Source organism: Arachis stenosperma, chromosome 10 (assembly GCF_014773155.1).
Source record: "Arachis stenosperma cultivar V10309 chromosome 10, arast.V10309.gnm1.PFL2, whole genome shotgun sequence".
In the NCBI taxonomy this organism is placed as follows: Eukaryota; Viridiplantae; Streptophyta; class Magnoliopsida; order Fabales; family Fabaceae; genus Arachis; species Arachis stenosperma.
The window spans coordinates 646845-662422 of NC_080386.1; the positions used below are offsets into that span (position 1 = coordinate 646845).

General features: G+C 30.0%; 1 protein-coding gene across 2 annotated transcripts; it reads right to left on the reverse strand.

Moving 5' to 3' along the window:
* Window positions 1–3185: 3185 nt before the first annotated feature.
* Window positions 3186–6305, reverse strand: LOC130955118 (serine carboxypeptidase-like 13). 2 transcript variants are annotated; one of them, XM_057881910.1, is made up of 14 exons: window positions 6140–6305; window positions 5910–6055; window positions 5728–5804; window positions 5456–5578; window positions 5294–5357; window positions 5046–5083; window positions 4813–4911; window positions 4628–4714; window positions 4382–4537; window positions 4076–4147; window positions 3871–3989; window positions 3673–3786; window positions 3526–3571; window positions 3186–3444 (listed from the first exon to the last, which is right to left on the reverse strand). In XM_057881910.1, exons 1-14 carry the CDS (start codon window positions 6298–6300, stop codon window positions 3361–3363), a joined length of 1386 nt encoding a protein of 461 aa, XP_057737893.1. In that variant the 5' UTR covers window positions 6301–6305; the 3' UTR covers window positions 3186–3360. The 2 variants fall into 2 exon arrangements, with proteins under 2 accessions (XP_057737893.1, XP_057737892.1); XM_057881909.1 differs by having other exon boundaries at window positions 5255–5357.
* Window positions 6306–15578: the final 9273 nt, after the last annotated feature.

Here is a 15578-nt window from a genome sequence, read left to right on the forward strand (position 1 = left end):
AATAATAAAAAATATTAATAATTTAAATCAAAATCAAACTCTTAAAAATAAAATATTTTAAATAATAAAAAAAATGAATAATTTTAAATAATAAAAAACATCGACAATTTTAAAATAATAAAAAAAATAAATAATTTTAACTAACTAATTAATATATGACTGGACGTATTAAGAATTTAAAATTAGCCTATTTTTATTATTTTTAAAATAAAACAAAACACTTCACGCAGTCATGCGATAATGTATATTTTAACGCAACTACTTCACCACTTCAAAATAAAACTCCCTCATGCTTATTTTAACTCAACCACTTTAAAATAAAATTCCAGTGATTTTAAATTATATATATTAAAGAATACATACTTCAGGGGGTATATGATTTTTTAATACTTATATATGTTCATGTTTTTGTGCAAGGGTCAACACGGATAGCGGGTATCCAATTACTTGTCCAAACTCGAACCGAACTAATTAAATTAGTTCTAAAATCAACGGGTAATCGGATCCAATTCGAACCAAACTAATCGTCTTTGTTAGTGATTGGTTTGGGTATCAGTTCTGGAGTGCAGAATCCGAACCAACCCATAAACCCGATCATATATTAATTAAATAAAAAAATATATATGGCTTTTAGTGAGATTATTCACTATTTAGGGCTTGTTTGGGTAAGCTTTTAAGAAAAAATCTTTTTTCGAGTTATCTTTTTTTAAAAGATCTTATAGAAAAGTAAAAGTAATTTTATGTTTGGATATCTCATGTAAAAAGGTCTTTTTATCTATCAATTATGTTTGGATATAACAATATAAAAGTACTTTTTTGTTTATTTATTACATGAAAAACATCTTTTTTTTTTAAGAAAAAAGATCTTTTAAAAAAAGATGTAAATTACAGCTTTTTAAAAAAGATCTTTTTTTTTATTTTACTAGTGCTTTTACTTTTACTACTAGAAATTTGCCAAACACATTAAAAAATAAAAAAAGATCTTTTTTCATTGAAAAAGATCTCTTTTTAACTAAATAATGGCGCCCAAACATGCACTTAATATGTTTGAATTTTAATGAGTTTAGTTTTTAATGTATTTGGTGTTTAACATGTTTAGATTATTTATATTACTGTTATATGTTTATTGTATTTGTTGAATTTTTAAGATAAAAATTTGATTTTTTATGAATTTTAAAGTCATTGGATCCCAATTATCCGAACCAAATCAATCCGTTCTTAATCGGTTTGGTTTGATTCGGATATATACACAAAAAAATACAAATTCAAACCAAATCAAACTAATTACATTTTGATCGGTTCGGTTCTAATTTCACCTTTCACTCAAACTAAATTGACCCATGCTCGCCCCTGACAATATACAAGGTTGACAAAAGCTAAGTACCAGTTAGCAGATTTCACTCAAACTAAATTTCACCTTTCTTGTTGGTGGCTCTACTAGAATTCCGAAAGAAAATTAAGGAGGCAATAGAATGGTTAGAGAGGAACCAGTTAGCAGAAGCAGAGGAATTTAAGTACAAAATGTTTATGAATTATTTGCATGCATGGAAAAGTGCAAAGTTACTCCATGGCAAAGCAACGAAGAGATCATATCTTAATACATCTTATTCTTAATACTATTTCTGCATTTGTGATAAAAATTTTATAATTGGGCAAACAAAATAAGCACCCTTTGATGTAGGTTTAATGCAAGTAGAATCTGCCCATTTCAATCTCTTCCCTATAAAGTTGGGGAGTTGGGGAGGTCTTATGTAAATGATTATGTCTGTTGGTTCTGACCTGAACCGATGATTACATCTGACAAATACTGAGTCACCATAGTATCTTGTCTGTAGAAATGTTCCATAAAATGTCTTATCTGATCCTTATTTAAATGTATAGAACATCACACCATGATCTCTTTGGTGTATTTTTGATTTCTGAAAATCTAACATTAAATAAAAAAAATTTGTCAGATTATTTTTTCAATAATCATCTATTTATAATATATAAAAACTGATACCAAGTCTCTCCACAATAAGTTTAAATCATCTCCTCTTTGCTAATGATGCCATATTAGCAATTCTAATGACTTGGCAAAAGATGAAAAATCAACCAATCATTATTTAGTAAAATATTTTAAAAAAATTAAAACAAAAAACTCTTATTTATTATTATTCAATTAAAATATAAAATACTAATTAAATGCAATAAACATACATTAAAAATGTCATAATAATAATAATTATAAAAAATTTTAATTACAAATATTCAAATTTTGCAACTTATACATATTAATTTCAAATCGAAAATGAAAAAAAAATGAAAATGCAGTATTATGATCAAAGTGTTCGAAGGAGAAGAACCAAAAACAAAGGATAATGTCTTTCTCGGGAAGCTTGAGCTCCAAGCACCAAGAGGAACCTCACAGATCAATGTTTGCTTCGATATAAACATAGATGGCATTCTTGAGGTCACGGCTGAAGACAAAAGTTCGAGGGTGAAGAAAGCGATCAAGATCAACCACAGGAATGGGAAGGTTGAGACCAGAAGTGTTGAAGAGAATGGTGAGAGATGCAGAGAAGTTTAAGGAAGATGATGAGGAAGTAAAGAAGAAGGAGAAGGCAAAGAACTCGCTTGAAAACTATGCATATGAAATGAAGCATAAATTGAAGAATCCAAAGAAGAAAATTGAGGAGGCAATAGAATAGTTAGAGAGGAACCAGTTAGCAGAAGCAGAGGAATTTGAGTTCAGGAAGCAAGAACTGGAAAATGATCTGAAATCAGATTTTGTATCTAATGTTGTTCCAAACTCTGATGAGTCCAAGGTTCCAATATGGTGTACTTGGAGGGTTCCACCAAGTGGTTGGGTTTGTCTCAACACCGATGGTTCAGTGTTCCAGAACAGAAACAATAACAACAAAGCAGCATGTGGGGGTCTAGTATGAAATTACTTGAGCTTAATGATCTCTCTTTCTATTTGAGCAGCTTAGTCAAAAGAGGTTGTGTGCACCCAATGGGAAGTGAAATTTTGTGTTTGCTTAGTTGGGACGTTGAATATTATATTTAGTTAACAATTAAATATAATATTCAAGCATATTAACAAACTCCTATGATTAAAGCATATTGTTGTAAATAAATTTAAAAGGCTGATTACATGCTATATATTATATAATATTCAAATGAAACGTGAAGTCAATAGCCAATATAATACAATACAATATACAGAAAGTGTTTTATATATTCTTCAATTGTTATCTTGAGAAATATACACTGCACTAACAGATGATTGAATAATGCATATAAGTGAATGAAATCTGCTCCTTGATATAACTTCTTATTCCTAGACACCTTTGTAGTTTGATCTTCTTTGGTTTGTTCCTAAAAGGGTCTCTCTGAGATCCACCTACTATACATGTGAAGGCATTCCTGAGGCTTGTATTCTGGTGCTGTGTGTCCTCCACCCTGCAACCATATCCATCATTATAAAACAAGTAACTCATCTTATCACCATTTGTGCCCCAAAAAGAGAGATCTAGATCTTGCCTTGACAGTTGCAAATGTCATTGCATTGGAGTAAGTCCTTGTGTATCTGCTTAAGTGGGAAAAGATTTAAATAAACAATAAATGTAAAAGAGAAAAGAAAAGCATCAACTGCATAATAGAGCTTTCTAGAGTTAAAGGAATGAATACCCTGCAACTTGTCCATTAGCATACCATGGCCTCCAATCGTCGACAATGGAGTAGTTTAAAGATCTTATCCATGCTTGAGTTGCCAAGAAAGGAACAACCATGTCATGATCCCCACTGTTATGAATACAACAAATTTATTTTCCATTGAAATGTCTCAAGCTCCACAAGATTCAAGCATGCAGATCAGAGGAAATTGACCTGTAAATCAGTGAACGATAGCCTTCTTTGCTGAGATTTACTTGATATGGAAAGCTGCTAGAGATATCAAACTTGTAAGGCATATGGGAGGTGCATCGTTGCCATTTCTTTTTAGTTCCCTGCAACATAATACAGCCAAGATCTTCTCCTAATAACTATGCAAATGATCATTTGGAAATCAACTTCAAATGAGTCACTGCTATACCTTCCGCACTTTAAGCGCATTGCGCACTTTGTCATTGTTGGCCCAATAGCCACTAAGGAGATATCCATAATCCTGGTCATAGAACCAGAATTCAAATTATAACAAAAAGCATTAGAGGTTTTTAGCTTCAGACTTTACTGAGAGCAACCAGTGCATTGTAAGCTAGAAGATCAACAGACACTAAGAGATATAAACATGCTTGGAGAAGAATATAGGGACACAACTTTTTTGTCTTGTCCTATTTCCTGTCTTAAGAGTTAAGACACCTACCAAGCACAATAGTATTCAACAATATAGGAAGATTACCCTACAATTCCCGGATGGTAATCTGAGATGAATATCATTTAACTTCCAAGGATAGTTCTCTGTTAGTGATCTCTTCCAAGAAGATTTCAGTGGGTTCTGTGAGTCCAACTCACACAATGGCTCCAAAATGTGGGCCATATTGATATCTGATGTGATCTGCAGATATGGTTTTCTGGCCATAAATCAAGCTAATGAAAAATTAAAAGAAGATAATAGGGGCAATAAAACGAAAATTGATTTGCATACCTCATAATAGGACTCGAGATAGCTTGAACATAAAATATTTCTGATGTCTACATTTACATATTCTCCTTTACAATGTTTCTGCAGTGACTGTTTCATTGAGTGAATTAACTCAATTAGCATTTTTTTTAAATTAGTTTTCAATGCCATTTTAAAGAGAAAATGCTAAGAACTTATAAGTGAACTACCTGATGTAGTTCATCAGAAATGAGTCCCATCCCATGAGCAAATGGGATTCGATAGTTTTTTTCTTCTTCATCTATTTTAGGATTCCCCATCAGGTATCCCTAAAGAAAAGAACATTAGTTACTTGTTTGCATTCAGCTTCTTTATATTTAAGTGAACAAATGCAACTATTTGATCATCAAAGCAAAAACGTTGAAGATAATACAATTTATATGGAGTTACTTTTTCATCAAACCTGGAGATTTATCCATGGTTGGAGGCCTTGTTCATTTCCTGAAAACAAGGAAATTGGAAATTTATGGAATTATTAAACTGTCAACACAGGCAAACAATCAATCAAGTGGGTATTAACTTCTATATAAATTAGTAGTTGAATTGAAAGTGCTAAAACTCATGCATAGACACTCTTACAACACCAGAGTATGAATCTTTGCTATCCAATACCTTTTAAAATTTCATGAGCAATTATAGGAATAAGAATACCAGAGTATGAATCACCACCAATGTAAACTTTGTTTTTGAGAAATGTTGGATGATCCATTAACCACTACAAAGATATTTATACATAATATTAACATTTTAACAGACTGATTAAAATAACTGCAAACAAAGGAGCCAATTCATGAATGTAAAGTTTGAGTATACCTTCCTAAAAAATTCATAGGCTTGATTGACTGACAAGGAATCGCTCCGTTGTGAAGCATATTCTGTTCTAGCATATGAAAAGCCAGTATTAACTGGCAAATCTACAAATATAATGCTACTAGCCTGCCACAAAAATTGCAACAAATAACCTTTAGAAACACAAGAAACTAACTATTAACATTAAAGGAATCTAAAAGGATCTGATGAAATGAATAAAATCAAAGCTATAATTATATATTTCAACCAACAAAAATGTAGATAATTGTCTCCACCTTAGTCCATGAGTATGGCCTATACACCAAATTAGGGAGGCCCCCATCATATTCATCAACTTGAAATGCAAGTGGTCCTGCATTGCATCATAAGATAGACTATCTTAAGGACTAAAAGAATGATTTTTCTTTGTACTTTCTGATATTGAGCAATGATGCTAAATTAGTAAATTGCTACTAACCTATTTCATAGACAAGGCCAGAGAAAGCAGAGCAGCCAGGACCACCAGTGAGCCATAGCATGAGAGGATCCTCTCTTGGATTGTTCTCTGACTCAATGAAATAGTAGAAACTCTGTACATCATCATTTTCCCCTACTCCTATGTACCTATCAAAACATATGATAATGATAATGCAAAATGGCACAAAAGTAAGAAAGCATAGGCCATAGGCCTTAGAATATGTTACTAACCCAGTTTCAAGCATAAAAGGAAGGGGTCCCTCAAACCCAGGAAGGTACTTCACTATGTTGCCACAGTTTGCATGTTGAGCTGAAAACTGTACCGACAATAAAAGAATGTGAAGTAGCATTCCATGGCAAATGTGACAACTTGAATAAGTAAACCTTGCCATTTTCAATGGCCTCTCCACTGTATCTGCTATGCCTTTTGGTTGATTCTTTTTATATACCGGTTTATTTGGGTGAGTTTCTAAAAAAATATCTTTTTTGAGTTATATTTTTTTAAAAGATCTTATAAAAAAAAGTAAAAATAATTTTATGTTTGAATATCTCATGTAAAAAGATTTTTTTATCTATCAATTATGTTTAGATATTATAATATAAAAATATTTTTTTGTTTATTTATTATATAAAAAAAACCTTTTTTAAAGAAAAAAAGTCTTTTAAAAAAAATATAAATGACAGCTTTTCAAAAAATATGTTTTTTTAATTTTTCTAGTATTTTTACTTTTATTATTAAAATTTTATTAAATACATTAAAAAATAAAAAAAATATTTTTTTATTAAGATAATAGTGCTCAAACAATCACATAACTTAACATATATGCATTTCTTTCTTAGGTGACATAATTAACCGACACTAATATAGTTCCTTATGATTTCTTTAACCACTGAGCTAATAACAGTAATAGAAGAATGGAATCATATGAAGTCACTTGGCTTAATGGTCTCTCTTTGCTGTTTGAGTACGTCAGTGTCACTCTTATTGGAGCTTCCAAATCCAAGTACTCGTGATACCCGTCCGGAACGGTATTGAATAATTATACTAGACTAATGGTTGCAATTAAAATACTAGTAATTAATTAATATAATAAGCACGTTTTATAGATGTGATTTGCCTAATCGAAAAATGGTGTGCTCTGTATATCATATCATATTAGTCTTGGTTTGCAACTTGCATCTTGCATGTGGAAGGTCACATAATTTGAATGATTCACAACCTTTATCTTTTTCCTTTTTTCTTAATCCATTAAATCACCGAAAAGCATGATATGATATATCATATATGACACGGTCACACATAGCATGAGATTTCATCAAACTTTGTACTTCTGTAAAGGAAGAAATTCTAGCGCTATACTTTTTAGTAATTTTAGCTATTATTTTACTATTACAAATACTGAATTATTATTTATATATGTAAATTCTAAAAAATATGAGTATCAATTATATTAATTTACGTGTATAAACTCTGATAAATATAGTCATAAATTATATGGTGTTGTGTCGCTTGTAGAAGCTCTGTTCGGTGTTTTGGCTCTCCTCGATTCGTTCCCCATGTCGTTGTCGTCGTAGGAAACTCTCCTCTCCTCTCATTCGAGCGCTCTCTCTCTCTCTCTCTATTTGCCGTAGTTCTCATTCCTCCGTCACCATCACGAAGGTCGAGTTTGTGGCGTCGCCGAGCTAAACGAGTCTCTCTCTCTCTCTTTCCTTCCTTCCCCCCTCCCAAGCTCACTTCCTTTCCTCTGTCATAATGTGACAAAAAAGTGCATTTAAAACTTAAAGACAAATTCTATCGTACTTCTATCAGGTCGGTTATGCTTTATGGTACGAAGTGTTAGGTGGACAAAGAGGAGTACAAGCATAAATTAAGTGTGACAGAGATAAAAATGTTAAAGATTGAAGGTTGTAGAAGGCTTAGAGAAGAGGGGTTGAATCTATGACCTTCTTTTACTTTAATGAAATAACCCTTTTAAAATAATCTTTCAATCTGAATCTGTTTGAACTCAGCAGCGAAAAATTCATGAGACGATTTCATTTTCTCTCATGAATATCAGAAAACTGAACAGAGCAGGGAAGAGAGAAGCTAACACCATTATATATCCTGGTTCAGTTGCCTTGTGCAATGCAACCTGTTGTGGTAGAATTTCCACTAAAGTTAAATTATTACATACATCTATTTCACATAATTGACACAATCCTTTCACACTCAAGTTCTAACCTAACTTGACTTGGTTATGCTAATACCTAACTCTTTACTCTTAGTGCTAACCCAACTAAGTAAGGGATACCTCATTGGTACAAGATATAAGATATACAACCAACCTAAAAAAATCTGAAATCACTATAGGCTTTTCTCTCATGTGTATCTCCCTGCCTCTTTTCACTCTTAGACTTTTTTAATGACTCTCTTATTCAGTCTTTTACCTCAAGAAATTATAGAAAGATAAATATTAAAAAGAAAATTACAATATATAAAATATGAAGGAGATTGATGCTTCAACAGCCTTTTTGTTATGTGATCAACCAGATTTGCGTACCTCTGATTTAGTTCCTCACTGCCGGAATGCTCCTTCGATTAGGAAGCACTGTCCAAGTTGATGAACCTCTTTAGAGAACTCTTCTCAGAACACAAAATCTCAAAACACTGGTTATTTCTCCTTGGCTTCAGAATAATGAAAATCTTCTTTTGTATCTCCTTGCATGTTGCTAAGTTGCTCTTTCCTAGGTCAACCCTCGAGATGTGTGCTTCACCAACACACCACATCACTTCTTTTCGGTAAATCCTCAAATTAGGAATTTTGATTCTGACCTTATTTGTTGACCAAAAGCCACAGGGCAGCAATAACAAATATTTTCAATCGTAAACCCAGATCTTAACCATTGAAACACTACTTCGTCCCCAAGACACACTTTTGACCATAGATTCACAGCAGTGTTGAATAGAGATAATATTTCCCATGTATCCCAATTTGGAGTGGCAGAGAGTTGAAGATGAAGAGAAGAAAATGAGATGCATGTAGAACAGCTTCTCTTGATACAGTTTGATGTGGGTGATTAGACTTCAACTTTTTTGCTAAACCTTCTCTTTCTTGCTTCTTTGGTGAACAACTTAGGAGCTAAACTTTCTCTCTCTCTTTCTCTGAATTCTGACCAGATAGGAAAAAGTGAACGTTGTTATGGAAGAAGCAACATGAAGGGATTTGCTTGAGTGATATCAAATCGGGCTTGGGTTGGTTTTATTCAAGTTCAGCCCGTTTGCTTTCTATTCATCACCTTTGGTCTTCTATTGTTTTGTGATCCACTAGAATATATTCAGCTTGCTTTGTATTAGGCTGCTGCAACAATGAATTTTAGCTTGCAACACTTAATCACAAATAATTAATATTAATTAGATAATTGCATAATAAAATAATATTTGTCATCATTAATTAATTTAGTTGATTTATTAACTCAACAAAGATGGATGAGTGGTCATATGCGTTTGGATAGAATAAGAAACGAATATTTAAGAGAGTTGGAGTAGCACCTATTGTGAAAAAGATGGTAGAATTGCGTCTCAAGTGGTTTGGACATGTGAGAAGAAGACCGAGCACCCAATCAGAAGGGTAGATGAGATGAAAGATAAATAAGAGGTAAAAGGCAGAAGAAGACCTAGAAAGATCATCTATGAGGTGGTGAGATCTATATGTAAACGGTATCTCTGTAGACATAATACATGATAGAGCTCAACGACATCGTTTAATTTATGTAGTTGACCCCACCTAGTGGAACAAAACTTTGTTGTTGTTGTTTTTTAAAATTATAAATTTGATTAAAAATATATAATATACGATTATTCAAAAATAAGTACAAATATTTCATAATTTATTTAACATTTAAATGTATAAAATTAATAAATTTGAATAAAATAAAATATGATAAAAAAAATTCTATGTAACAAAATTGATCGGTTAAAGTTGAATCGAGTTGGTGTGTATTTTTGTGATTAGACCCGAAATAATTAGAATCTATTTACATCTGAGTTTGATCAATTCGGATAATCGAATACCTTATTAGAATTAACATTAGAAGAAAAATATATAAAAAAAAAGAAAAATGTACATAACTGAAAAGTGAAAATAAAAAGAAAATTTTGAAGTAAGTACGAATTGAATGGTGGTTGAAGTGATATTAGGATTAGTAAAAATTAAATAAATGACATAATTTTTATTTTTTAATATAATATATTAGGAAACAAGTGATTGGGTTAGATAATTTTTTCTTTGTTGCCCTCCTCCTATTTATATATACACATCAAATAAAAAATAATTTCAAAAAACATTGACTAAAAAAAAAAAACAAAAAACAAACCGTAAAAGTGAAATAAGGTCGTATAATATGGAATATAGAGGCAACTTCAATATTTTGCTTCTATTGCTTAGAGTGTAACTTGACGGGGATAATTAATATTAGGGTTTAGTTGTTAGTAAAACGTTTTAAATAGTTTTATTTAATAAATGTATTAGAAATTTTAATTTTTTATACTTTTAATGAAAATTTTTTAATTTCATATTTATTTTAAGTTATTTTAAATATTTTAATTTTTTATTATTTTTAATATTTTTTAATATTTTTATTTTTTATTAATTTTTTATTATTATTTTATTATAATATAAATTATTAATCTTATTAAAAAAAAGATAAAGTAACTAAAAAATTGATCATACATAACAATAAAGTCATAAATAAAAAAAATTTATCGTCTAAAATAATATTAAAAAAAAAATATTGAGAGTACTAAAAAAATTATAAAATATTTTTTTGTTTAACATGTTAAAATTTATTATTGTAATTCTTGTATACTGTTTATTATTTTTTAAAATATGTATTATTGTTCTTATTAGAAATAATAAATTAAATAAAAATTAACCATAAATAATAATAAAAATATAATTAGTAAAAAATTAGAACTTAAAATAATAATAAAAATAAAATTATTGAGAATATTTAAAAAAACTGAAATATATTATTTTATATGTTATTTTTAATTTAATAAATAAATATTAAATTTTATTATAAAAAATATTTAAAAATTATCAATTTTTTATATATTATTTTTAATTTAATAAATAAATATTAATTTTTATTATAATAGTAAAAAATTATTAATATGCTAAAATAGATTACTATTAAAAGTACTGTATAAAAATATACTAAAAGAAATATAGAAAAGATTAAATATACTTTAAGAAATAATATTATAATTTAATATTATTTTTTTAGTAATTAATTAATTATTTATCTAAGAATGATTTAACTAATATTATCTAAATAATATTTATTTATTTTAACTAATAATATTTATTTTATCACATGAGTTATTGGGGTCATCATCCTTTGTCTACTCCACCAGAGTATACATAGGACCTGCTCAATAAGTTCAAGATGGTTCAATAAGATACTTTTACTGCTTATGTGGAAAAAAAATGATTCCAAACAGTCTATTATTGATGGAAGAGCCACAGCAAAACAGAACATTATTGATAAGGTAGGTGCTTCCTCTTCTTAATGTAACGCTAAGGAAAGAATGTGATATTTTCATTGTTGAGGATTGTTGTACTTTGATAACATTATTTAGTTTTCATGAAGTCAAGACTTCACCACAAAGATCATAGATTCTTAGTCTGCAAATGCGAGTCAAATCCTAGATATAAAAATCATAGATATTATTCAATTTCAATCACAAAAACAGTATATCTTTCTTTATACATCACCAACCTCAAAAGCACAAGCCAGGAAAATTTTAAAGTTGACTTTAAGGGCATGTGTAATAGTACTGTTGGAGTATTATTAAATCAACCATAAGTTAACCATATAACTTGGTGAAAATCACATGTCCATCTAAATAGTATCTATGCCGTGTCCATATTTGATACTTTAGCAATAAATCAATGCCTCCTCAAAGCTTCCATAGCCGCATACAAAACAAATATTTTCCTGAACTATCGAGAGTATGATTAATTTGGTGGTTACTTTCATATTTTCTTTGGCTATGGAATTTTCATTTGAAATTTCAGTATTGGTACTATAATCTGGAAGAGCATCAAATTCCATTGAGATTGATGATGGAAGATAAAGTTTTGTTTCATGCTTAGGAGTTTGACTCTCATAATGTCCATTGTCTTTAGATATTTGTCTGTTCCAATTTAATTTGTACAAAAGATTGATTAGTAGTTCAGACTTTAATCCCTCTATAGGTAATGGTGAGAGTTCCAGCAATTATGTAGGCTTCTGTGATGGTATTGATGAAGGTATTTGAACTGTAGACTCCACATAAATTGACAGAGGAATGATGTCAAGTACTTCCATCTTTTCTTCAACTTTGCAACTTCCATCTAAATATAGGCTTCTGTGGTGGTACTGATGAAGGTATTTGAACTTTAGACTCCACATAAATTGACGGAAGAATGATGTCAAGTACTTTCATCTTTTCTTCAACTTTGCAATTTCTATCTAAAATTTCATTGTTGATGATAGAATTCAGGAACATTGAACTCCATTGACATTGATTATGGCATTTGAACATTTGTTGCATCAGTAGGAACTTGCTTCTGACTTAACTAGTACAAGAGGTTGACTTTGTGGTTCAGAATTTGATCCCTTTGCTGGTACTGATAAGAGTACCTGCAGTGGCATAGGCTGCTCTTGTGGTGCTCTGTAGGTACTTGAGGGGTAGATTCTGCATTTGCACAATTTGATGGAGCATCGGTGTCAGATTTTGATGATTTGATGACTCTTCGTTCCTCCAATTTTCAGCTTGGAATCATGACCCTTGTTTGATGATGCTAACTGCTTAGTGTTGTCCTTGTTATTACAGCCACCATTTCCTTTAAATTTTCGCTTTGAATCACAGCCTTCTGCAACAGAGTTATTCCTCAATTCCCCTTCACGTTTTGATGATTCTATAGTCCTTCTTATCCTCTTAATCTTGTTCTCATCATTGTTTACATTAGCTCCTCCGATTTTTCTCTTGGAGTCATAACCCTGGTTACAGAGTTATCCCTACATTCCTCTTCAGCATTTTCAGTTGGAACAGTAGAAGTCTCCCCAATGAATTCTCTCTGATATCTGAACTGTTTTAGACTGATCTACTGTACTCCCAAGTGCATTTGACATCTGTTCCTCTCTCGTCTTCTTATAGTTCTAAGTTCCTCGGACTTCTCATGTGTTTTCAATGTATGCTCATGTCCTTTCAACATATTCTGATGGTTCCTTCCTTTATTATGTTCTTCTATGATTTTGGAACTACTCAACCAAACCCCACAAATTTCACACCAGAATGGTCTTACTCGTGGAACTATAATGGGATTTGTTGGCCGTGCTGGTGGGCTTGCAACACGACTAGTTAGTCGTACTGGTGAGGTTGCAAAGTGATTAATCGGTCTACCAGTTTGGTGCTGTAAGAGGCTAGCAGCTCTGACATCATCATCTTGAAAGCTTGGGGCCACAAAAGGATTACTTTGTCTAGCAGTTTGGTGCAATAAGAAGTTAGCAACAGGAGCACCATCATTTGGAAAACCCCAACCATACGGAGGGGTTGGATCACCGTAATTAGAGTGGCTGTGATTTAAACCTCCATGAAGCATATTTTGCCGGCCATAGTTAATTTGATTTAGATGAATGTTCCATGCATAGTTGTTCAGAGGAGAATAAGGATATTGAGGAGTAAAATCAGAATAGAAGGGATTCATTCTAAAAAAAGAGCTTCAGCACTGAAGTGGCCAAAAAGGTTTTTGACACTTTTTCAGTCACCCACTGCAACGGCCAAAAAGATAGTTTAAAATTTAAAATTTTATTAGTTTGTTAGTATAATTTAAAATTAAAATTTTATTAATTTATTTTGTATTTGTGTATATATATAATTAGTCTTTTTTTATTTTTAATTGAATAAAAAATATACAAAACTTTTTAAAGTATTTTCTTAATTTTATTATGTATTTTTTATTATGTACTCTCTCGTATAACAATATTTTTTAATTTTATTATGTACTTTTTATTATGTACTCTTTCATATAATAATATTTTTTATTTAAATTATATTATATTATTAATTATACTTTTTTGTAGAATAAAAAAATAGGAAGAAATAGAGAACAAAAGAAAAGAAAAAAAAAATTATATAGAGTATAAATTATATATAAAATAAAAAGAAATAAACATTTGTTCTATTTTTTTATTAAATAGAATTGACCAATATAACTAGTACAATAAAAAAAAATTATCCAATATGACCATGCTATTTTTTTGTTTCCATCTTATTGATAGCATGTTACTTAACGGCATGTTTCCATCTTATTGATAACTAATAACAATAGGAAAATTATTCAAGGTGATTGTCTTTTAAAAAAACAATTTAAGTGATTATTAATTACAATAAGACGGATTGGCATGAACTTTTAAATTCATTATATAATAATATATTGGCATGTCTTTGAACTTGTCTGTTAGTATTTTTTTGTACAGCTTGTATTCTATGTTGAGTTTACCTAAACAATTCCTTTACATCTTCATCCACAAAATAGCATTTTCTTTCTTAGTACTTGTTGATTCATTTCTAACTATACATGCATTAAATTTAAAATCATATTTATTAGTTCTCGTAAGATAAAATATATATAATCTATCTAAATTTAGATTTGCACCGTACACAAAAAGTTAATGATGTAAAATTTTTGCATATATAGTTTTATAGATAAATAAAATAATAACCAAGCTATATAACTCTTAAAACAAAAAAATTATTATAATAAATTTTATAGTATAATACAATAAGAATAATATATTGAAAATTAATTCTATCGATCTATATATTATATGAATATATATATTAATTTATTTACTTAAGTAAAAGCTTTTGATAAAATATAAAACAAAGAATTAATTTTTTTTTATTTAATTTTGATAAATGAGTTAAATTTAAGAAAACTGATAAATAAATACAAAAATAATTTATTTATTGACACATCTGTCAATAATTCATTATATTAGATGATAAAATACATAAAAAAAATTCTATTATAACAAGGAAATTAGAAAACATCCACAACATAATATTTGGAAAAAAAAAGGCCAAAACTTCACAATATTTTTATTAGTTTATCTACAACAATGTAGAACAAGTGTATAACTAATACATAGACACAAAGTTTGGGAGTGAAATCAGAGGCCTAAAATTCAAAGAGCCAGATATAGCTAAGGTGTTTTAGAAGGGAATGCAGATTCTGATAGGGAGTGTAATATAAGACAAGTGATTGTGGATTTTGGAATGGATGTTCTTGGATGTGGAGTGTATTGGAGGTGGAAGAACTTGAACACTTGATGAGGGTGCTCTCAAGGGTGGGTATGAATCAAAAAGAGGTAGATAGAAATATTAGAATGATATGAAGCATGACAACAAGGGATCCTATTCAGTAAAGTCCTTCCTTCAAGTGGTTTATAAGTATGATATGATATATGACACCGTGGCAGATAGTATGACATCGATGAACTTTGTACTATTATAAAATTTAGTATGGATTTTAGTATTAGTTAAAAGAAATTATTCAATGTTCCACTTAAAAATACGAAATCTGCTTTGTTGAATATTCAAATGAAATGTAAACTCAATAGCCAATATAATATAAAATAT